The sequence below is a fragment of the Physeter macrocephalus genome, chromosome 14 (assembly GCF_002837175.3).
Source record: "Physeter macrocephalus isolate SW-GA chromosome 14, ASM283717v5, whole genome shotgun sequence".
Lineage (NCBI taxonomy): Eukaryota > Metazoa > Chordata > Mammalia > Artiodactyla > Physeteridae > Physeter > Physeter macrocephalus.
This window is the reverse complement of record NC_041227.1, coordinates 20,249,149-20,274,530: the sequence shown is the minus strand read 5'-3', so window position 1 is coordinate 20,274,530 and position 25,382 is coordinate 20,249,149. Positions and strand designations below refer to the sequence as shown.

Below are 25,382 nucleotides of genomic sequence, written 5' to 3'. Positions count from 1 at the left end.
AAAAAAAAAAAAAAGTATATTGAGGTACAGGAAGAATAGGCATTCAGCAAAACCAAAGAATGTTTGTTTGGTAATATTTGGGAAATGCTTGAAATTTTCTTTCTTTCAGGTTATACTGAGATTTATTTCCAACTTGTATCCTTGCTAAGGCCAATAAGTAGTGTGCCTCTAAGCTCTGTCTGCAGTCTGTTCTAAAATTCCACGTAAACATAATAATATTTATGGAGCCCAGTTCTCATACTGTTGAGAAGGAACTAATTTCTACCCTGAGCTGACATTGTCTGAGTGCCCTTGGAGAGGGCCTTCAGAACTAGTTTCTCTAGTTTGTGTTTGTCTGGCTTCTTAATTAAATACATGGTGGCTTATCCTCAGTCCTTTGAGATAACTGAACCAGCACTGTGGACATTTGGGAACTTTTGCTTGCTTCCAGCTGCTAGGCTTCCTTTTCAGGAGTGTCTGCCCTTCTTTTTCTCAAAGAGACGTGGAGAAGAGTTGCAACCAGTGGTTTGGGAACGGAAGACAGTTTTGAGTTGGAGAATCAGTCACTTACTACAAGAAACAGAGTAGATTGGGGAGGGAGGGGATAGTCCCCCTTCCCCAGCCCTGTACTTAAGAAACACATTCTCTGGCACAGAGGGAGGGAAAAGTGAGCTAGCCCTGTGGTTGACATGATTGTGTTTGCCTTTCAACACAGTCACCTGACTTGTGCGGGGAAACGAAGGATGGGCGCTCTTTACCATGTTGTTACGTGCAGTGACTACAGGAGCTGTGCTGGGTAGTAGTGGTGGAAATTTCATATTCCTAGCCAGCTTGAAAGTGGAAGATGGGAAACGGCTATAAAAATAGTATGGCTTAGATTTAGAAATCAACACTGACCAGAAATCCTAAAGGGAGTTTCACAGGCAGTACCAGACGGTCATTTATCTGAAATGCTCATCTTTCACTGAGGAAGCATTTTCAGCACTGTGCCCTGGGACTAATAAGAGAGGGTAATTAATGATTCTGGTTGTAAGTCACCATGCCATCTGTTGAACTGCCCCTTGGCAACACATTAAGGGCTTTCTCTGATCTGTCAGACATTGATTATCATGAGCAGCTGCTGTTGGGTGGAACGTGGCACGCTACCATAGAGGACAGAGTCTTTGAGAAGGAGATTGGGTTGGTAGCATGAATTAACTCTTGGTACGCCTCTCTTCCTCATAGTTGCACTTTCCTCCCTGTATTTCTTGGGGGATCATTCTGGTTTCTGCAGAACCAGTGGTTTGCCAGATGCCACAAGAGGTCATTAAGGCAGAGAGATGCATCAGAGATTTGAGTGTGTTTTGTTGCTTTCCAGCCCAAATTTCTTTACTCATCTGGGCATTGGAATTCCATTGCTTTAAGAATCAGAACAGCTATGTCCCACCACTGGAAAGTACAGATTCTGAACTGCCAGTTCTTATTCCAAATCATGTCTCTCAGCCACATGAGCAAAACTATTCATCGTAAAAGTGGAGCTAAATTTGCTACATTTAAAAAAACAAACTACTAGATATAACATAAGATGTTGAAAGATGGTTTTAGTTCTTTCTTAATCCATGTTTGCTAAAAATATGAACGGTTTGCTCCCTAGAATCTGAGATTTTTCTCTCATATCCCATAATAGACTGGTCTTAATTCCATTATATCCTTACGGTGATGATAAAACTTGCTAAGTATGTGCCACTTGAAAGATGCATTATTGCTATGAATTCATATAAATCTTCCAAAAGTCTCTTATTGATGAGGACAGTAAATAAAGTTACCTACTTTTTTAACATTTATTTTTTTTTAATACTGCCAGTCCTTGTTTTAAAACTGCCACATCATGAAGTCTGCTTTTATTTTCTAATCTTTGCTGTCGATGTAGAATATGGAATTCTTAGAACTCTGGAAATGTAATTATTTGCTTGAGAGGCTCTTTTCTTCCCAAAGTTCTAATTTGTTAGCACGTAAGGTTTTTTTCTTCAAGTTTATATCTTCCTTACATAATAATCATACCTTTTTATTCTTTCACTTGAGAATTTTATGTTAGATTTCTCAGTGGCTTCTAAAGTTTGGGGTAGGGAATACAATGATTCAGAGCCTAGGATGATTCAGACCCTGGGATGTAGAAGACAGAGTTATGGCTCACAGAGAGATTGTGTTTCTGCCCCCAAGGAAATCATATTCTTGAGTAAACAGCATGGGTGAACATAAAACCAAACTGAGGGATTGTACATAATATAGATCAAGGAGACAATTGGCAATTGTGATTGTGGTTTAAGGTTAAGTCCAAACTTCCTCGCAGGCACTAAAGCCTTTTCTTAAAAGGAAGTAGCAGTTGAAGAAGGGAAATATATTTATAAATGGAGAACAGCCAGACTGGAGCAGACAGATTTATGAAAGGAGACAAAGACAGAAGGTATGGGAGTGGGGTGCCAGAGCCCTCCTGTGGGAATTAGGCTCCATACTCTTTCAAGGGCTGCTTATTCAGCCATGAAGTCAACAAAGCCCATGCCAGGCAGGAGATAATCGGAGAGGAGCATGATGTATGCTCTCCCCTCAATGAGCTGCCCCTCTAGTTTGGGAAAAACAGTGAAAAAGGAGTTAAATAAAGTAGAATGTGAGACATGTTCTAAATAAGGGGACTATCCTAATTCACTGTGTCTGAGTTAAAATAGACCAAAGAGAAATGAATATGTTAATTGTTTAACATTAATTTGATCCAAAGTTTATTTAAAATATAAGAGAATTATAAAATGCACAGGCAGTTTTTGAACAACATACTGCCTTCAGTAGGTCTTCCAAAGTTCATTAGAATATGTGCTCTTTGGCTGCTCTTACAGTGTCAGGAACATAATTGTTCCTCAGTAAATATTTGTTCTGTGAGTGAAATTCATCACCTGATGAAACCTTATTTCATAAAGAAGAGGATTTTCTAGGTTGCATTAAAAAATTAATTCTTGGTTGTAAAGAATATATCAGTAAAGAACGGTGAGTATTTGATGGAAACTGTGGGTTTCCTCTTTTGTGTTGCTTTTTTTTTCCCTTGAAGTAGAATCATGATTCATTTTGAGATTTTTTTTTTTTTTTACCTTTTTTTTCTGCTTTTCCTTTTGGGTGTTATGGTAGACATTGGCCTTAAACTCCAGGCAGGGTTAGAAGGAGAGCTGCTTAATATTCGTCATGCTTTTGTCATGAACATGAGGAAACACAGAAATGGGAAAGAAGGCATGTAGAAGGAAGCACAAACAGCAGCCCCGAAGTGAGGATAAGGAATGTGGAGGATACAGAAGAAGGTGAATTCAAAAAGGAAAAGGCCAAAGGTACCGGAAAAGCCTCTAAACTTCAGTTCTTGGAGCAAAAGGATGGTTTGTTTCTGGGTGACAGAGGTGACCATTACCCCAAGTGACTGCTAGAAGCTTACAAGCCATAGAGTAGGACAGACAAAGTTCCTGTCTTGTCAGTTTGGAGAAAGTATGATGTGGTATGTTCCGTCTGACTGATCAGGGCATGTGAAAAGCAGAGAGAGAGAGAGAAGGAAATCTATTTGTACAAGCGTTGAAGAAAAAAAAATCAAAAGGGGGAAGGTACCCAAAATTTTACCACCTTAACACATCAGTTGGTTTCTTTTACATCATGATGTTTGACTAGCAGTGCTCTAGAACTGAAAGGAGACAGTTCTGTGATATACATGCCACTTGGTACACACACAGACTATATGCCACACAGGGAAGAGCTCTGGGGAGATGTGTTCCTATCTGCAGATTTTTTTTTTTTTAATATTTCTCATGCATTTTTTTTAACATCTTTATTGGAGTATAATTGCTTTACAATGGTGTGTTAGTTTCTGCTTTACAACAAAGTGAATCAGTTATACATATACATATGTTCCCATATCTCTTCCCTCTTGCGTCTCCCTCCCTCCCACCCTTGCTATCCCACCCCTCTAGGTGGTCACAAACCACCGAGAGCTGATCTCGCTGTGCTATGCGGCTGCTTCCCACTAGCTATCTAATTTACATTTGGTAGTGTATATATGTCCATGCCACTCTCTCACTTCGTCACAGCTTACCCTTCCCCCTCCCCATATCCTCAAGTCCATGCTCTAGTAGGTCTGTGTTTTATTCCCGTCCTACCCCTAGGCTCTTCATGACATGTTTTTTTCTTAGATTCCATATATATGTGTTAGCATACGGTATTTGTTTTTCTCCTTCTGACTTACTTCACTCTGTATGACAGACTTCAGGTCCATCCACCTCACTACAAATAACTCAGTTTCATTTCTTTTTATGGCTGAGTAATATTCCATTGTATATATGTGCCACATCTTCTTTATCCATTGCAGATTTTTTTAAATTGAGGTGAAATGTATAGAACATAAAAGTAATAACCATTTTTAAGTGTATGCATTTCAGTGGCGTTCAGTACATTCATAGTATTATGCAACCACCACCTATATCAAGTTCCAAAACATTTCACATTCTGTCATACCAAAAGAAAACCCTGTACCCATTAACGAGTCATTCCCTATGCGCCCCCTTCTCCCAGCCCCTGGCAACCGCCAGCCTGCTTTCTATCCCCATGGATTTGCCAATGCTGTATATTTCATGTAATTGTGTCTGGCTTCTTTCACTTAGCATGTTTTTTAGGTTCATCCACGTTGTAGCATGTATCAGTACTTCATTTCTTTTTATGGCTGAATTGTCCATTGTATAGATACGAAAAAATGTCTACCCATTAATTTGTTGATGGACAGTTGGATTGTTTCTGCATCTTGGCCATTATGAATAATGGTGCTGTAAACAGTTGTGTACAAGTTTTTGTGGGAACATACGTTTTATTTCTCTTGGGTATATGTATAACTAGGAATAGAATTGCTGGGTCATAAGGTGAATTCTATGTTTAACTTTTTGAGGAACCACCAAAACTGTTTCCCATAGCAGCTGTACCATTTTACATTCCCATTAGCAGTGTATGAGGGTTCCAGTTTCTCCACATCCTCGTCAGCACTTGTTAAATGTCTGTCCTTTTTAAATTCTAGCCATCCTAGCGGATGTGAAGCGATATCTTGTGGTTTTGATTTGCATTTCCCTGACGACTAATGGGGATGAGCATCTTAGCATGTGCTTGTTGGCCATTTGTGTATCTTATTTTTGAGCAGTGTTTATTCAAGGCCTGTGCCCATGTTTGAATTGGGTTGTTTGTTTGTTCTTGAATTGTAAGAGTTCTTTGTATGTTCTGGATATTAAACTCTTACCAGATAAATGCTTTGCAGATATTTTCTCCCATTTTATAAGTTGTCTTTTCACTTTCTTCATAATGCCCTTTGAAGTAGTAAGTTTTTAATTTTGGTGAGTTCTACTGTGTTTTTTCTGGTGTTGTTTGTGTTTTGGTGTCACATTTAAGAATCGATTGGCAAATCCCGGATCATGAAGATTTACTCCTGTGTTTTCTTCTAGGAGTTTTGTAGTTTTAGCTTTTACATTTGGGTCGTTGAGTTAATTTTGGTATATGACGTGAGGTGGAGCAGGGGGACGTGAGGTGGAGCAGGGGGACGTGAGTGCAACTTCATTGTCTGCATATAGATACCTAGTTGCCCCAGCACCATGTGTTGTCCCCCACTGAATACTTGGAACTTTTGTAAAAAATCGGTTGGCCATAGATGTATGGGTTTATTTCTGGACTGTCTGTTCTATTCCACTGATCTGTGTGTCTGTCCTATGCCGGTATCACAACTATTTTGATCACTGTAGCTTCATAGTAAGTTTTAAGATCAGAAAATGTGAGTCCTCAACTTTGTTGTTGTTTTTCAATATTGTTTGGCTGTTTGGGGCCTGTTGCAATTCTGTGTGAATTTGAGGATCAGCTTTTCCATTTCTGCAAGAAAGGCTGTTGGAGTTTTAATAGGAATTGTGTTGAATCTGGAGATTGCTTCGGGCACTATTGCCATTTTAACAATCTTAAGCCTTCTAATCCCTGAACGTGAGATGTCTTCCCAGTTTTTAGGTATGCTTTAATTTCTGCTGCAGGATTTTAAAAGAGATGCTAGAGTATCACTTACTGATGCATTTGATATTGCAAAGGCCCTGTTTAGGTGCCCTCGGTGTCAGGGACCACAGTAGAAGACAGTGTGCATCTCCTTTCAGTAGGCAGTGTCTTACCCACCTCTAGAAGGCATGCATATGTATGCGTGTGCGCTCAACAAAGTCACCAGGGCATGGTCAATGACAGCCAGCTTCACTCTGCAAAGTAAAGTCCTGGATGTCTAAGTAAGGTCGTTAACAGGATTACTGAGCTGGACAGAACCTTAGAGATTGTATAGTCCAGCTTCTGAATTGGTAAAGAAACTCAGACCCAGAGTTAGCCCAGACCAGGAATACAATTCAAAGCAGACATCTTGTGATTTTTATTGGGTTTGTGTTTTTGCTTGTTTATTGTGGGTTTTTTAAATTAATTAATTAATTTCATAAGGTCAGGTCACAGCAGAAAGACACTACACAGAAGAGCAGCCAGAGTTGATCATTTCAGCAATCCCAAGAATCTTGTTTCAGAGACATGACATCTTATGTAGGGGGATTAAAATGGTTGCCTGAAGGCATTCTAAAGTGGCCCTCGAGAAAACCTTCCTGAATTTGAGGTAGCCCATTTTGCCACAAACGTTCTGAGTACCCTCCTGCTATCACTGTGCATGCTCTTGCTCTGAGAGGAAGGGAGAAATTGGTTCATAGAACTTGGGCCTGCCGCTCTTTCCCCAGCTTGGCTCCTCCCCCTCAGCTGTAATGAATACTCGGGAGCACAGCTTTCTACTTCAGGCAACACAGCTGGGAAGGGGGAGACGGCCCAGAATCCAGCACTGTCTTGTGATTCTTCATGTATCTGTTTGTAATTTGGTTATAACAGACTTAAGAAAGTCTTTGACTGTAGCTGAGGGGCGCTAAACCAAACTGCTGGCCGTCTGTTGTTTTTGGCAGCATCCCCCAGCTCCCTGCCGGGAGCAGGTGGTTAGAAATGTTCATTCCTGTAATGGGATAGGCAGTAGGTGGAGATAGAGAGCTCCTTTTTTGTCAGCTTTGGAGTAAATTCTCCCCTTTCCCCGTGGTGATGAAAGCCAGTATCTCATCGTCCATTATAGTGAGAGCAGATGGGAGCAGGTGATCTAATCCTCATTTTATAATCGGAGTAGGTTTTTGTTTGGTTTTTTGGTTTTTAAAAAATTTTTGGCCACACTGTGTGGCGTGCGGAATCTTAGTTCCCTGACCAGGGATTGAACCCGTGCCCCCTGCAGTGGAAGCTTGCAGTCCTAACCACTGGACCACCAGGGAATTCCCTAATCCTCACTTTAGATGAGAAGACAAAGCTCAGCATTTATATGAGCAGTTCAGAGTCACAGAGGAAGTCAGTGAGGACTAGAACCCGTCTCCTGAAACCTGACTCCAGTGATCATCTACTGTGTTCCCCTGGGAACTGAGAGGCCCTGCCTGGTCCCCCACTAAGCAGTCCTCTACACTCACTGCCCTTCCTCAGCATGTCATTCTTTCCTCCCTAGACTAGCAGTGCTGTCAGCACCACGAGCTGTAGAGTAGTCGTTGAGGCAGGTCAGTCTGCTCACATGGGTCAAGTGATCAGGGGGGTTGTACTCGTATCCTTCCCCACACGGCAGGCCTTGGCTTGCTTACTGCTTTTTCATCCCTTTGATGTGGGACCCTTTTTTTTTTTTTTTTTAATAGGTTTCCCTCCACTAGGTGGGTTTATGTGGGGCCCCTTTTTTTTTTTTTTTTTTAATAGGTTTCCCTCCACTAGGTGGGGACTTTTCTTGAGTTGTGTGGTTCTGTGAGTAATTTGGAGTTTGGAGGCAGTGTTTAGTCCTTGGATTCCTTCCATTTATTTTAGGTGCTGATTATAGCTCAGGCCAGATTTGCAGCTGGAACTTTTTTTTTTCTTTTGCGGTACACAGGCCTCTCACTGTTGTGGCCCCTCCCGCTGCAGAGCACGGGCTCCGGACGCGCAGGCCCAGCAGCCATGGCTCACGGGCCCAGCCGCTCCGCGGCATGTGGGATCCTCCTGGACCGGGGCACAAACCCGTGTCCCCTGCATCAGCAGGCGGACTCTCAACCACTGCGCCACCAGGGAAGCCCTGCAGCTGGAACTTTTATCTGTCGGTGTGTGTGCTTAGGTGTGTGTGTGTGTTCTTTCTATATTAATCGCTTGTCACTCCAGGGGGGGAAATGCCCCATATAATGAACTTCACTTACTTGGTGACTTAAGGGCATGGTTCACTGACGTTTGAGACTTTACACTGAAAAAAGTGATGTGATTTCAAAACTCTCCCAGCTGGAATTCCATACTTTTTTTTTTTTTTAAGATTTTTTTTTGGTGTGGACCAATTTTAAAGTCTTTATTGAATTTGTTACAATATTGCTTCTGTTTTATGTTTTGGGTTTTTTTTGCTGTGAGGCATGTGGCATCTTAGCTCCCTGACCAGGGATCAAACCCACACCCCCTGCATTGGAAGGCGAAGTTTTAACCACTGGACCACCAGGGAAGTCCCTGGAATTCCATACTTTTAGCCACAGTGTTGTTTTTGTATTTATAGTTCAACTTTTTTGTGTGTGTGTGTGGTACGTGGGCCTCTCACTGCTGTGGCCTCTCCCGTTGCGGAGCACAGGCTCCAGACGCACAGGCTCAGCTGCCATGGCCCACAGGCCCAGCCGCCCCGCGGCACGTGGGATCCTCCCGGACTGGGGAACGAACCCGCGTCCCCCGCATCGGCAGGCGGACTCTCAACCATTGCGCCACCAGGGAAGCCCTATAGTTCAACTTTTGATGAATCCTCCTCCTTCCTGAAACAGCTCCACTGAGTTTTAGCTGGTGTATGTAGCACTAATTTTTCATATTTATTTATAAAGTGCATATACATATTGAGTCGAAACAGCATCCGGGCCCCATGTCACTGCTAGTCTGTGAAAACATTCATTCTTATTCAACCAATATTCAGTTCTTTCTCTTTTCTTTTTTTCTGATTATAAAAGAAGCACATCATAGGAAACGTAGAAAAATTAAGTATAAAGAAAAAAATCGTAATCTCACGACCCAGAGATAACTACTTTTAGTTTCGGTATATTTCATTTATTTTTTTCCTCCCATTTTAAAATTAAAATAATCATAATGTCATGCTTTTTAAAACTTTATGTGATCATTTTCCCTTATTGACAAAAACTTTATAAACATTTTAAATGGCTGCTTGAACATCTGTGGTTAGATAGTCAATGATTATTTTTATTGTACTGTTTCTTTTTTCTCTCCCCACCCCCCCACTTTGGGCTAACTTTTAGTCTGGATTATTTCCTTCCTATAAATTTCTAAAAATTGATTCTGTATGTGTGCAGATGTCTGCTTGTCTCTAAGTACCCTGCAGGTCATATGCATTTCAAGGTCTTTGCCACCAGTAGGCATTTCTGTCTTAAGGGTTCTTGATCTTTTTCAAAGCATCTTAGGCAGTTTAGAACTTTATAGACAGACAGATAGAAGATATATATGTATAATATGTGTATATATATCCACAAGTTAAGAATTAATCTTTGTTTTATGAAAGAATGAACATTGAATAGTTTAACTAGACACATAGGGCTCTCTTCTAGGTTTTATCTGTTTACATTTGAAACAGCGGTGGGAAAATAGCAATTACTTCTTCTTATAGTATTGACTTGAGCGAGCATAACTTTGAGAGCAGAGTTCAGATTACAGAAATTTGAGCTCTTGTGTCTAGGTGTCTATTTGACCCAATGGGTACATGTTATTTTGAGCAAAGATCTATTTTAGTCTTTATGAATGTTCCTACTCCTGTTAAGGTGGGCCTTCTACTCCCACTTAAAGTTGTGATTTTTTTTTTTTTTTTTTTTTTTTTTTTTTTTTTTTTTGCGGTACGCACAGGCTCAGCGGCCATGGCTCACGGGCCCAGCCACTCCGTGGCATGTGGGATCTTCCCGGACTGGGGCACGAACCCGCGTCGCCTGCATTGGCAGGCGGACTCTCAACCACTGCGCCACCAGGGAAGCCCCAAGTTGTGATTTTTGAAGAAAGTAAGATTGGATCGTGGCATACTCTGCAATCTTCCAAGTTATATCTCTGACTTTTTTTTCCTTACAAAATGTAGGACTTGAAATAAGGTCAGAAAGAGTCTTTTTCCATGATTAGGGCAAAAATGTGCATGCTTATAATGAGTCAACCTGAAACCTTTACAAAGTCCCTGAGGTACATACAGCATGCTTCATGTAAAGAAGTGATAGTACCAGCCAAATGTCATTATGGCTCTGCCAGCCTCCTTATTTGTTCTCTTCCTTATTCAGGTTCTTTCAGCATCTTTAGGAAAAAGTGTGGACCACTCTCTTGCTTCTTCCCGTCATTAGGTACTTTGAGAATTTTAAGCAGAGTAACTTTGCAAATTTCAACTCAGCAAAAATTTGCCAGCAGCCTTCTAAGCATTCTTGGGGTTCGGTTAGGGATTATGTATAGACACATCCCACTTTTTCTTCATGATGTCTGGTATGATGTATTTGGTGCTTTTCCAAGTCCTTTTATTTTGCCCATAGTGTTTCTGCTCCATGGGACATAAACTCACTAGGAGTTATTCCCAGAAAGATACCGTTTGCCCCAGTTAGGATTTAGTGATGAGGACCTAAAGTGCCCATTCCAGGCTGTTTCTCACTTTCTCTACTGTGGCCAGTGGTCTTTGCAGCCTCTTGTTTTTGGCGTGGTTTTTCATTTATAAAATAACAATTTTACCCTCACCTGGGGCAAACAGGTTCCAATACTTGTCTAACCTAAGTTGTTAGTGTTTGCCTTTCTTTATTCCACAGGATCTTTAGGACCAAGTTATTTTCCTTTCTGTGGAAGAAGTCTCCAATAGGCTGGCTGAAGGGGTCCTTCTCAGCACATGTAGCATGCTTTGCCTCTCTAATATTTTTTTAAAATCACATTCACGCAAGCACACCCCTGCACCACTACCACTATCCCTTTGTAACTTCGTGTCTCTCCTTGCTGCCTTTGCTTACCCCATTGCAGCTTAGTAGGCGTATCTCCATTACTGTCTTTAGAATCTTCCACCAGTAGTCTAATCTCAAAAGCCAGAAGATACTTTTCAGTCTCTGTCTCTCATCTCTTTTTCTCTTCTTGGCCCTCTCTATAGCATTTTATACTGTTTAATAATTTTTATGTGTTTTCCTTCTCTGGTTTCTGTATCCCACCTTCTGCTGGTTCTAGGACTTTTGTCCTTTAATCAGCTTTTCTCCATCCTTGCCCTGTAAATATGGGTTTCCCTTTAGCTTTTTTCTTATTCCAGACCTTTTCCTTGAGTGACATAAAGTGGCTTCAGCTACCGCCTTTGTGCTGATGGCTTAAATCTAAGTCTTTACCTAGACCCTTCCTTGTATTTAAGACCCATTTATCTTATTTCCACAGACACTTCTTACTTAATATGGTCAAAATGCACCATCTCTTCCCTTCCAACCTTTCCTTTCCTCCTCTTCCCCTCTCTTGGAGAAGACCATTGCCATTCATCAAAACCAGACAGTGGACCTCATCCAGTGTTTCTCCCCCTATTTTTCCCACCTCCCACGCCAGTCATTTCACCCTCCTCATGTCCCAGTCTCTCCCTCAGCTCCTCTGCTGCACCTCTGCCAGACAACCTCCCGTCGCCTGTCTTCCACAGTGGAGTAGTCACCAAGCCATTGTGGTCTTTGTCTCCTCAGGTTTTCTTGAATTTGTCCCCCTTCTCTTCATCTCCGTCTCCACCTCCACCACCTTAGTTCAGGCTGTCACCATGTCTCACCTGGTCGCCTGCAGTAGCCTGGTTACTGATCCATTTGCATTTGTTCTTATGCCCTGTGATCCATTCATTGCATGGCACCCTGTGATGTGTTCAGCGTGCAGCTCTGGGCATGTCATTCTCTGCTCAGACATTTAAATGGCTTCCCATTGCTCCTAGCGTATAGGCCCAAATCCTCGCATGTGGCCGTCCCCCCCCCCCCCCCCAGGACTTGGCCCCTGCTGACCTCATCAGCCATATCTCTCGCCGTGTTCCATTGCATTTTGTCTGTGCCGGCCTTCTTTTGTCTCTGGCTTCATATGTGCTGTTCCCTCTGCCTAGAACACTCTCTCCCTCCTTTACTTCCCACTGGTTACCCTTACCTGGTTGATCCCCATTCATCGTTTATATCCCAAGTCAAACAGTATTTCCCAGAAACCCCATCTCCACCCACTAAAGCCAGGTCTCTCCCTGCTGCCACCCCCCATATATGCTGTTGTAGCTCCCTATCATTTTCCTTTAGAGCACCACATAGTTTGTCATTCTGTTTAGGGATTATTTGGTGATTCTCTGACCAGATCATAAAATCCTGGCTGTATTGTCATTCTTTCATCCCCAACCCTATCCTGATGCTTGGCTCATTGTCTGACCTCAGGTGGCACATATGGTTGCAGTTCGGTTCATCTCCAGGTGCGGTCAGAGGATATCTTCAATGGGGACTCCTTCTGGTTGAGGACGTTCCTACGAGATTTAGGCTTTACTCCTGAGACAAATTCTTTTTCTTGCTCAGCTTTTAGATTTGATAGGGTTGGACTATGGTGCCACCTAATTAAAAGTTCTGTGACTTTTTTCCCCTCGTCTTGGAGGTCATGGGCCTTTTCATTTTCTCAAGCCAGCTTCTAGTAAATGTGTTAAATTTTCAGGTCATACTCAAATGGTTTGTGGGAGGGAGGATTTTGTATCCCATTAATAATTCTCTTTTTCTTCAATTCTGTACATCTTTAACATATAAATCAGGAAGATTAAATATTACTTATAAAATAATAAACATGGGGGGGTGATTGTTCTTTTCCCCTCCCAGATCTGCTCATTGACATTGAACAGTTTAACAAGTGCTTGGTCTCATTCAGAACTCACCATCACCCCAGGATATAGGCATTATTTCCATTCCCATCTTAGGAGGATGCTAAGCCTAGCAAGGTAAAGTCACATGTCATACCACAGACAAGAGGTAGAGTAGGATCTGAACCTTGGATTTTCTGACTCTGAGTTTTTTCTGTTCTACCACAGAGACCTCCCTCCAGTGGGAGTGTGATATACCCTCAGTCTTTTGGAGGAGCTAAGAAATGCATTTTCTTCCTTTTTTTGCTAATGGGAAGGAATTGATGTTTTTTTATTGCTTATAGAGAGAGCTGTATCCAAATACTGTGCAGTAACCTACAGGCTAGCCTACACTGCTTAAAATTATTTTGTGTGAAAAATGTCCTTTTCCTTTCTACCCTTTGCTTCTCATCTGCCTTCTAGGAGTGCTTGACTCCACCAGTATTAGGCTCAAAAGGAGAAACAGGTGAAAAGTTGGCACCTTCGATGCTTGCACAGCATCAATAACCTGGTTCTTTATTAAAATAGTCATTAAGGAAGTCAGTTTGTGGGGGCTTTATTTGCATAAAACTTGCATTTTTGGAGGTTAACTTTTAAAAAAAGAATTAATTATAAATAATTCTTCCTGTACATTAGTATTTTGGTTTTATCTGGTTTTGTGTGAGGGATCCATTGCATAAATGGTGTAAGCATTTTTGAAGGACCCAGGTCATTTTAAAATAAGTCTCTTTTTAAAGCACTTTTATGGACATCTGTTAAATTGTAAATTTTAGCTTTATGATTACGTTAAGGTTTGAAAATTTGCCCAGTCCTAAAATTGATTTTATTTTTGTTAGTTTCATTTTTATTAGTTTAGTTATGTGTATACAGTGACTTTTCATTCTTCTTCTCTTGCTTTTGCAATTCTCTATCAGAAGGGGGTCTTTGTTGTGATAGTAGAAGCTCCCTTAAACCTTTTGTGTAGAGGGTCCTCTGGGGAGAAGGAAATACCCTGAAAACACTTTGTGGTATGATTTCAGGCTTAAGAAGCCTGTTCCCACTTGATTCCTCCAATGGATGGTTGGATTGCTCTGAGAATACTCCTAATTGTGGTTATTTTGTCATTTTCCCTTCTGGGAAGTACTTTGTGTGTTCTGTTGAAAGGGGGTGGGGGTGAGGGATTTCCTCCTCTGCCCCTCTTGAGCTTTTGTGGCTGGACTAAGAATAAAATTGACAGAAGGCAGATTAAGAGGAGAAAAACAAATTTTAATCATGTGCATGGAAATCTCATAAAAATGGGACCTAAGAAGTAGCCAGAGAAGGCAGCTTTTATACTTTTTAGACAAACAATAAATTTGTGAGGAATTGACAGCACAAAGAAACTTAGGCTTTGGGTGCTTAATTAAAAAAGACTCTAAACAGCATTTAAGCTTGGGGTAGTAAATTAAAGAAGTAAAGTAACAAGGTTTGTTTATACAGGCTTCTCCTCTCTGAATTCCTTGTCTCTGACAGTAAGTGTTTCCTTCTACCTCCAGATGCAGAGTGAACCTTTCACGTGAGAGATTTATTTCCCGCTTTTCAGGGAGACAGAGGAGGGTCAGAGTCTTTTTTTTTTTTTCCTTATATCAGCGGCTTCTTAAGCAGCTTCAGTTCAAAATAATCAATATGCCATGGTGGCATATTTTGGGGCAGCCCACTCTGAGCCCCCACAATACCTTTATTACGGATTTTAGTAATGGAGCCGCGAGGCCCTGAATACTGGGATCAGAGCCACGACTTCCTCTTTTTCCTGTATCTTGCATCTTACTCAGCAGCTCCAGCCCTGCTGTGACACCCCAGGATGTATCATTTTGAGATGTCTCCGCTGCCACTAAGTCATATGGAGCATGGAGCTTGGTGAGAGAGAGGTGCAAGTCAGTGATGGGCTTTTTCAACGTTCCCGTGTAGATCCTTGAAGAAAAATTAAAAACAGCATTCTTATTTTCAGTCCAAAGATCTATAGGTTGTATTTTCCCTTAAAAAAATGAATGAAAGAAAGAGAAATTAATTAACTAATTGGGGTTTAAGTAGAAGCTGTGACTTCTACGTGTAGATCCTGTGAGCCTTAGTGTCAAGAGGTGAGCCTCCTGGCAGGACGAGGGGGCTGAGTGGGCATGTTAAGTAATCTTAGGGCAAGGATCAGCTTCCCCTTTCTGCCTGGCTCTCTTTACCCTTCATGCGATGAAGCCATTCTTTGACTTTGAAGCAGTTCTCTGAACAAGGCCCTTCATAAACTTCTGCATGCATAATAACCCTTTATGATTCTTAATTGGAAGTAGCCAAGCAGTGGGTGATTTTTTTATATACCGTATGTCCTATAGCACAACAGGGCAAGATAAAGGAACACATGAGTCTTGTTACTGGAAATCTTATCAAACCAAGCCCCTGCCTGTGGTGTTATTTCTAACATAATATTTCTTACGTAAATACTTCTTAGCAAGAAAAAAGTAGGTTTGACAGCGTTTACATTTTGATCGGTATTTTGTAACATGAGTTGCTAGAGGAGATGCTTCTAATTTTGTTTGTTTTGAAAATGAAATTCCCGTCGAAAGGTCACTGTGATGTCGGACCCTGTCATTTCTAACCATCTTATCCCCAAGCTCATCTGCAGCATGTCAGATTTGGCTTACCGCTCTAACCAAAAAAGGCAAAGAATGTGTCAGCCTTGCTTCCTTCAGCCAGTTGTCTTGGTACTCCATGCTGGACTGTGTTCCCACAGAGTCAGCTGGATCCATAGGAAGCTGGGGGATGTTGGACACATTTTCTCTCTCTGGTTTGAAGAGTCTGTGCGGCAAGATTCCAGAGCTTTGTCAGGACCATAAATCCTCAGCATTATCTTAGAGCTACGCGTTGGGCCTTTACCTTCTATATTTTAAACATTTCTTGGCAGTCAAATAAACCCAGGCAATTCCTCACAGGTGCCTGCTTTCCCCTCCACCTCCTCTCCTCAAGGATCCTGAAACAGGGCAGCTGTAACAGCAAATCTGGTGGAACTCCTGCCTGTTTCATGGCTCCCCATGGCCTCTCTAGGGTGGTGTGGGGTTTGCTGCAGTAGGTGCCTGTAGAAGAATGGAGGATTCAGCTCAACCCATCACCTCTGCCACCACCCCAGTATAGATTATGCATGAGCAGGGAAGGAAAAGCAACAGCTGCCTGGTTTTGCCTTGTCTTTTCTTCCTTAAGGGAGGTAGTGGAGGAAGAGGCAAGTGTCTGAAGACAAGAGTACGAAAAAGAGCCGTGTGAAGTGTGGGTGAGGTGAATTAGCTGGTAGGGAGAGAAGACTGATGAGCAGGAGCGGTGCAGCGGCGTCATCTGCTGGTGTAAATGGTACAGGGCTTGATCTCGAATTCCTGTACCAGGCAGGGCAGCATGAGCCTTCGATTAAAGGCTAAGTCCTCTGTTACAAGTGTAAGGTATTTTAAACGAGCATGTGACCACCTTGCCACGTCATTTGTCTGAATGGTACTTGGTGTGCTAAAGAGACTGTGGGATGCAGCACACTTAAATGAGTCAAACGAACTTGAATGGGTCCCATCACTTTGAAGTTGGTTTTCATGGTATCATGAAAGGAAGCCTGGATTTCTGCTGAGCACAGGAGTTGTTGAGGGCATGGTTTGGAACCTTGTAGCAGCAGAGCTTGTGGACCACAGTTGTCAGAAGGCAGGCTAGTAGGTTGAGAAAAAAGATTCTTGGATTCTCCTGAGGTCTGTTTCCTTTGCCCGTCCAGAACCTAAGAGAATAACTGGAAAGGCAGCTATCAAGGGAGTGCCGTGACCCGACTGGCAGATTCTTCACAGGGACCTGTGAAGGCGGGTCCCTTCACAGGGACCACCGGGGAACTCCCTGTTTTAACAGTTTTAAAAGCAGTCTTTACCTGTATTTAGATATTTAGAGTATATATCTAGTCACTCTTGCTGATACATTTTAACCTCTTGTCCCATTGGTCATTTTTTTTGAAGGCTATTTTTTAGAACAGTTTTAGGTTCACAGCAAAATTAAGATGAAGGTACAAAGATTTCCCATATACTCCCTATCCCCAGATATGTATAGTCTCCCAACTATCAACATTCTCCAGGTGTGGTACATTTGTTACTGTTGATGAACCTACACTGACACACTAGAATCACCTAAAGTCAGTAGTTTACATTAGGGTTCACATTGGTATTGTACATTCTGTGGGTTTGGACAAACGTATAATTTATCATTACAGTATTTTCACTACCCTAAAAATCATCTCTGCTCCACCTGTTCATCCCTCCCTACTTCCCTCCAACCTTTGTCTCCATGATTTTGCCTTTTCCAGAATGTCATATAGTTGGATTCATACAGTAGTTAGCCTTTTCAGATTGGCTTCTTTCACTAAATGATATGCATTTAAGGTTTCTCTATGTCTTTTCATGGCTTGATAGCTCGTTTCTTTTTAGTGCTGAATAATATGCTGTTGTTTGGATGTACCAAAGTTTATTTATCCATTCACCTACTTAAGGACATCTTCGTTGATTCCAACTTTTGGAAGTTAGGAATAAGGCTGTTATGAACATTCGTGTGCAGATATTTGTGTGGGCATAGATATTCATCTCCTTTGGGTAAATACCAACAAGCATGATTGCTGGATCGTATGGTAAGAGTATGTTTAGTTTTGTAAGAAGCCACCAAATTGTCTTCCAAAGTGGCTGTACCATTTTGCATTCCCACCAGCAGTGTATTTGAGAGTTCCTCTTGCTCCACATCCTAACCAACATGTGGTGTTGTCGGTGTTCTGTGCTTTGGCTATTCTAATAGGTGTGGGGTGGTATCTCAACAGTGTTTTAATTTGCATGTCCCTGATGACATGTGATGTCTTTTCACAAACATTTTCTCCCAGTCTCTGGCTTGTCTTTTCATTCTCTTGACAGTCTTTTGCAGAGTTGAAATTTTTCATTTTAATGAAGTCCAGCTTGTCAGTTCTTTCATGGATCATGCCATTGGTGTCGTATGTAAAAAGTCATCACCAAACCAAAGACCATTTAGATTTTCTTCTGTGTTACCTTCTAGGAGTTTTATAGTTTTGTGTTTTACTTTTAGGTCTCTGATTCATTTTGAGTTAGTTTTTGTAAAGGATGTAAGATTTGTATCTAGATCTGGTTTTTTGCAGGTGGATGTCCAGTTGTTGAAAATACTATCTTTTCTCCACTGTATTGCCTTTGCTCCTTTGTCAAAGATTAGTTGATTATATGGGTCTATTTCTGGGCTCTCTATTCTGTTGCATTGATCTGTTTGTTTATTCTTTTGCCAGTATTGCGTTGTTTGGATTACCACAGCTTAAAGTAAGTCTTAGAATCAGGTAGTTTCTAACTTTGTTCTTCTTTTTTAACATTGTGTTGACTATTCAGAATCTTTTGCCTCACCATATAAACTTTAGAATTAGTTTGTCTGTATCTACAAAATAACTTGCTGTGGTTTTGTTGGGATTGCCTTGGATCTGTAAATCAAGTTGGGAAGAACAGACATCCTAATAGTATTGAATATTCCTATCCATGAACATGGAATATCTCTCCATTTATTTACTTCTGTGTTCAGTCATCAGAATTTTGTAATTTTCCTCCTATAGATCTTATACATATTTTGTTAGATTTATACTTAAGTATTTCATTGTTTTGGGGCTAATGTAAAGGTAATTGGGTTTTAATTTCAAATTCCACTAGTTCATCGCTGGTATATATAGGAAAGCAACTGACTTTTATATATTAACCTTGTATCTTGCAACTCTATGTTTTTTAATTCTTTTCAGTGAATCCCACTTTCATCCTTTCTCTAGTGATGCCCTCCTCCTAGGCTCATGCAACTGCTCTTAAAATAGAAATCCCCATGGGAAGAGAATGAGAAGAAATGCCCATGGCACAAGGAGGTATGAGCATGATCCATCCACTTTCAGAGTGGCCTGAAGAGAGGACTTTAATATGGAACATATTTCCTTTTATTAAAATGAAGTTTCTGTGGTGATATCTAGAATATAACAGCAGCCTAAGCATGATGAGATACCTCTCCACTCTCCTAAACAGGAATAAATGGGATTTATTTTATTTTATTTTATTTTATTTTATTTTATTTTATTTATTTATTTATTTTGTGGTATGCGGGACTCCCTCTGTTGTGGCCTCTCCCGTTGCGGAGCACAGGCTCCGGACGCGCAGGCTCAGCGGCCATGGCTCACGGGCCCAGCCGCTCCGCGGCATGTGGGATCCTCCCAGACCGGGGCGCGAACCCGGTTCCCCTGCATCGGCAGGCGGACGCGCAACCACTGCGCCACCAGGGAAGCCCCTTTTTTAAATTTTTTTATTTTTTCATTTTTTTTTGGATTTTTTTTTTTTAAGATTGCCTTAGAAGAGAGTTATTTGAACTTAAGGTAGTGTGGGGGTGTTATCAGATCAATTACCTTTCCTTTTTAAAAAAAATATTTATTTATTATTTATTTATTTAGGCTGCACCAGGTCTTAGTTGCAGCATGCAGGCTCTTAGTTGCGGCATGCATGCGGGATCTAGTTCCCCGACCAGGGATCAAACCCAGGCCCCCTGCATTGGGAGCGCAAGAGTCTTCCCACTGGACTGCCAGGGAAGTCCCAGCCACCTTTCCTTTTGACTTCAGGTGGACTTGCTAAATTAGTCTAAGGATTACCCAACAGTGAGGACCCTTGGATTCTGATCTCAGGTCAGCTCACTAGAGACTCAGTGATTTTCAAACTGTTCTTGAGGAATTCCTTCAACTGAAGTGCTCTGTAGCTACCAAGACTGGATGGCTCTGAGTTGAGGTGGCTTTCATTTGTCAGCTTTGGTCAGAGGATTTGGGCAGGGAGCAAGTTACTATTCAGTAACTATTTTACCTTTTTTGTACCTAGAATTCAGGAGAAGTTAAATAAATGAATCCATGTCCAGTAATAGAGAATTGGTCTTCTCTATTAATTTCCTATGAAGTCTGTGAAACCAAAGAAGAAAACTATTTGTGGAGGGAAGGACAGAGAACCTTCACATTTTAGGTCCTCAGATTTGAAAGTAGTTTTCAGTTTCAAGAATGAAAGGTGATTGATTACTTTATGTGGTGCACTTGTGCATGATATTATCGTTTATATATTGTTAATTCATTGGTCAGCTGTGTAGACATGTACTGTTTACAGGCCACTGCTGGGCATAGTGGATGCTGGGTGAAGCATATAGGTCTGGTCCTAGCCTCCCGACGCTTACTAGTTTGATGGAGGGGTCACTATCAATAATTAACGTAAGTTATTATTTTAGTTGTATTAAGTCTACGAAGGTAAAAAATGGGGTGCCAGGAGAGCTTACTTTCTTAACCTGTCCCTTGTCTGTTCGTTTGATGGCTTGTGTGAGCAGCTCTCATTTCAGGTGGAAGGCTGACCGCCACCAGTCATGTACGGGTGGAGCCTCCCTGCCCATTTCCCCATTCCCCTCTTCCACTCCTTGCTTGGAATTTGTCTTTACAACTCAAAGTAAGTGTTCTTCATTTAACCTTTTTTCTGTCTTATCACTCTTCTAGGAGTGCTTAAGCTTATGCCCTCAAACCCTTTGCCTCTCTAAGTGTGCATAGGTGTCTGGCATGAAGGAATCTGGAACTTGAAGAAAAACCTTACGGGTGGTCCAGTTCCTTCAGTTTTCAGATAAAGAAGGATGACGGAAAGGAGGGAACATGTCCAGAGTCACACAGAAACTAAAAGAGCCAGAACTAAACCCAGGGCTTTGCGTCTCAGCCCAGTGCTTTCTGTTACCTTCCTGCAGGAGACGCTTTAGTCACCAAGGGCCCAGCCTCAGAAACCTCCTTATCTTTGCAGAAACACCAAGGAGGGTGACACAGTTAGAGGGAATAAGTCAAGCCCCGAAGGGGTTGTAAACCACAGATCTCACATGGCCCAGAGTTGTTACTCCATACAGATTTACCAAGAAGACCTTTTAGCTGGGAGCTGAGGAAAGAAAATAGTATATTCAGTTCCTGTCATCAGGGGAGTCATATTTTAGGGGAACATAGAAGTCTTGTATGTATGGAGAGAGTACCTAAGAGCAGTCTGTTAGGGGCGCAGTGCACAGGAAGGCCAGTGGAGATGGGGACCAGTGTCTTGGATAAGGAGGAAAGATTTTTCTAGAGCAGTGGGACTCAGCAAGTAGGCGAAGGAGTGGGGTCAGGACTTTGCCAGGACCAGGAGAGGAAAGAGATCCCTTCAGTCTTGAGGGGAATCCTGAACAAATGGCCTGTGCAAGCTCTGGCATGTGCATGGGGGGTTGGGAAGTTGTAAGAAGTAACATTTGGGCAGGAGCTAATTTTAGAAGACCTTGCTGCTGGGAGCAGTCATGGAGATAGTGCCCTGCCATGCTTCCCTTTCTCAGAGGAGTGACTTGAAAGCTGGGCTTCTGGACGATAAGTCTGTTCAGGGGAGTCTACTAGAAGGCGTCAGCTGGGCCTTGCTGCAGTTCTCAGGTGTGGAACAAGGAAGTCCTGGACATAGGCGGTGGCAGTGGGAATTTTGAGCTTCTGTAGTCCTTGTCTACGAAGATAATAACTCTGGGTTAATCTAAGTTTAACACACAAAATATAGCTTTATAGTGGTTTTCCTAGCCATGTCTAGGTGGAGTTTTCAAAAATGATTGTAAAGCTTAGGCTTTATTTTATTTTATAAAGTATTCTGAAATAGATAACCAAAGACACTGCAAGTACAAAACATCACTTTTTACTTCCAAATCTCCGGTGCTTAGTTGAATACCATTTCATTCACTGTTGCCAGTATTGAACTCTTGAGCTTTCCTTTTTTTATTTAAAGTTTTGCGTTTTGAGAGTTTGAATGAATGTTTAGCTGAGTGGGGGAGGGGCTGTCTGGTGAGGAGCACACAGAGCAAGAAGGTGAGAGTATCTGTATCTGCTCTTTAAACCTGACCATCAGCACACACAGACTTAACTGCATTGTGTTCTCTTTGTCTCCTTAGGAATATAAACAGAAGCTTGCTCGGGTAACCCAGGTCCGCAAGGAACTCAAGTCCCATATTCAGAGCTTGCCAGACCTCTCGTTGCTACCCAACGTCACAGGGGGCTTGGCCCCCCTGCCCTCTGCTGGTGACCTGTTTTCAACTGACTAAGGCAGGTGTCATGCCCCAGGCTCCCATCTGTACCAGCAGAAAGAAGAGGGCAAGTCATGGTTGGAAATAACCTAGTAGCCCCTGGTTCTATCCCTCTTTCTGCTCGGCCCCCCCAGCCTCAAGAAAGAACCGCAGGGTCTGATTCTCCTCTCCAGCCTCTCCTGTTGAGCACAATTGAGGACAGTGGCGAATGGAATCCAGTTTAGATTTATATTTGGAAAGCATACAAACTCACTTCATGTTTCCATGCGCCTGTTGGTTTTCCATTCTTAGCTCTCTCTTTACACCCAAGAAATTATGAAAATCATGTGTAGAAGAATCTTGTCTCACGACAGCATTGTGTCATGAAAGCAGCTTCTCCTTTCTGAGTTGGGCTTGTTCAAGTTCACTTGAACTTCCACTGAGGGACTCAATTCTGGAGTTGTTGGCTTTCCTGGCTGCCATCCACCCCAGAGACCGGAGGCACAACGGTTGAGCAGCTTTGCCATAAAGAGTTTGCCAAATCTCGGATCCTCCCTTACTGTGACTTCTAGCAATGCGTAGTCAAAGGTTAGGTGCATTTGTGAGCAGACTAGAGGATCTAGCAATAAGATTCAAAGCTGATCTGGGACATCAAGTCATAGTTCAGAGAACGACTAACAGGGATCACAAGCATGAATTAAAATAAGTTATTTGCTTTAGGTTCCTCTCCAACAACCTTCCCAGGCTGCACTTATCAAGGGTGCCACCCACTGTTAGAGAGCACGTTCCCAGAAACATGATCTTTGCCCCAGTTGGTTGTGAAGGCGGTTGTTAGAAATGGCACTGTGGGCCCCCAAAGCTAAAGGCATTCTGGGAGTCCGGGCTCTGCGTGGGTGTTGCTTTGACCCTTTCTTTTGGGGAGTCGGGCACACACTAACATTTAATTCACTGCGTGGGCACATGTCCACAGCATGGTGACTAAACTTGAAAATCTCCCCTGCAAATATGACACTCTGTGCATGCTTGTCTGTCCTTCAGTTCACACCACTGCACGTGTCCTTGTGCCCCTAGGAGGAGGAGTACGTTGTGTCAGATGTTACTGAATAGCTCATCTCGGGAAGGGGGAAAGTGAGGGATATTAATTGGGGGTCTTAATTCCATTATCATGCCAGCTGACATTATGACTATAATACAGTTAGGATTGTTACTGCTTTTAGTAAAGGTTAGGCCTGCTGACTGTAAGTCATGCTAATTTGGCAGGCTTATTTTTGACATTGGAAAGGGCAGAAAACAATTTGCCCCAATAGTGTAATAGGAATTATAGCCCAGAGGCTGAAATCCAAAAGCTATAAAAAGGAATTCAGTAGAGGGGACTTCAGAATCTCCATTATTTTGAGTTGCTCTTTTCAGGATTACCAAAAAGCCAATTACATGTAATTTTACATGTTCAGCGTGTTAGAACATAATGTCTGTTTTTAAAAGTGTAACAGGCTTCCCTTCAAGAAGCTTTCCTGCCTGCCATGAAGTGAAAATGATAAAAAGTCATAGCAGGTATGCAGTTTAACTCTGTAGAACCTAGTAGCATTTAAGCTCTTTTTCAGATTGAATACGGTCTGTGTGTTGTTTGCATATTGACACTGCCTGTTGTACTGTCATTATTAAATTAATGAGTCTATATATAAAGTTTTTCTCCCAGAGGCCATAGGGCAGTAAATGACTTTACTAAAATTGCAAAATAAATTCCAGTCTTTGCTGTTTCTGCATATAAGCCCCCTCTCCACGTGGTGTGCTGCTTTAGTCCCGCAGATGAGCTTGCTTCTGAACAGACCCATCTTGCACAAACTCTGTGCTTTCTTTCACCAAGGAAGCCAAGTCTTACCAGCCACAAACCAGCCAAAAAGGTGTAGTAGATATCTGCTCTCATCAGCTAGATGAAAATGTTATAACGGATTTTGCCCACTGCTCTGTTTTATCTGATTGAGTCTTTGACTAGAAATTGGTGCATAATGATTACAGCAAGAGCAAGAAATGAAACTGTAGCAATTATGTAAATGAATGTGTTGGCCTCTTAATACCTGTTACTAGTGGACTTCCTGTAAGGAAGTTAGTTCTGTTTTTTTGTTTTTCAGCGAAATGCTTTTGTTTTTTAACTCTTTAATTCTCCCACATCCTCCCCAGGAGTGCTTTTTACTTCATTGTTTAATTTAAATGAACCTTTCTCCTTGTATGTGTGAGGTGATCTGGCAGGGCGGGGTGGGTGGATATTGTTCTGTGTTCTCCTATACTTAGGGCATCCATCGGCCTCCAGGACCTTTCCTTTAGGTCTTCTTCCTCAGAAAGTCTTCAATCTTCCCTTATTTTTTGTTCTTTTTTTTTTCTTAAAGAGTATTTTTAAAGCTTAAATTTGTATATTAATTTAGGACTTTATTTAGAAGTATAGGCTGCCATTGGCGGTAGCAGGATATTCTGAAATGTCTCATAGATATATATTTTTGAATAAAGATGGTGTTGTTGAACGACATTGTGTAATGTTTCTTTTCCCTCCCCTGTTAGGGAACACCCAAAGCTTTGTTTGTAATCAGTGGGTAATTAGTAATCATCAATAGAGATTGTGCTGTCTCTGCAGAGTCTTGTCTCTTAGGAGTTTTTGTGACTTTTTAGTAGCCCATAGGTACTCAGCACTTAGATAGTATTTTTTGGTTCTTAACAGGGCGTTAATTAGCTTTAATTAGCCAATTCACACAGTACACAGGAGAGATACCTTCATAGTTTTATCTTCATTGTACAGAAGTGGGATTGATGGAGAGAGGTTAAATGACTCTTTCCCTAGTACCACACGGTCTCCGACAGATGAAAACTTGGAAGTTCTTTGATTTCAGCACTTCTGTTCATACCACTAGGCCTCCTAAGAGAGATTTGATTTTGGCAGTACAGTGAAAACCACTCTGAACAGTAAAATAAACATGTGAGATAATTGCAATCCCAAGTGGTATGTCTTTTAAAAACATTTTTGGTGGGTTTCTTTTCACTTTTAAATCCAGTGAGAGCATATTGACTATTATTGGTTAAAACTCAAAATAACAAAAAATGGTTTGAAATACTTTCCCTTGAAGCAATTGATATGTTTAGAAGGATGATTTTAACCTTTCTTACTGGGTGAGGGCAGCATTTACCAAAAGAAGTACGGTTACCAGTTTATCCTGTTTATCTCACGACGCAAAAAAACTGCTGTAGGGGCTTCCCTGGTGGCGCAGTGGTTGAGAGTCCGCTTGCCGTTGCAGGGGACACGGGTTCGTGCCCTGGTCCGGGAGGATCCCACATGCCGCAGAGCGGCTGGGCCCGTGAGCCATGGCCGCTGGGCCTGCGCGTCCGGAGCCTGTGC

The 25,382-nt window shown here is 41.9% G+C and overlaps 1 protein-coding gene across 5 annotated transcripts in view; it reads left to right on the top strand.

Annotated features, from left to right (window-relative positions):
• Window positions 1-25,382, top strand: part of RPRD1B (regulation of nuclear pre-mRNA domain containing 1B) — a 77,329-nt gene that overhangs the window by 32,290 nt on the left and 19,657 nt on the right. The window contains exons 7-8 of one of the 5 annotated variants that reach the window (XR_008619141.1): window positions 20,291-20,406; window positions 21,890-21,971. Coding sequence is in view for 3 of the 5 variants with exons in the window: in XM_024128354.3 (XP_023984122.1) it covers window positions 21,890-22,039 (150 nt within the window). In the remaining 2 variants the exon portion in view is untranslated. Of the gene's footprint in view, window positions 1-18,722; window positions 18,968-19,800; window positions 20,407-21,889; window positions 24,519-25,382 lie in introns of those variants that run through there. The other 4 variants (XR_008619142.1, XM_024128354.3, XM_024128353.2 and 1 more) reach the window with 4 other exon arrangements.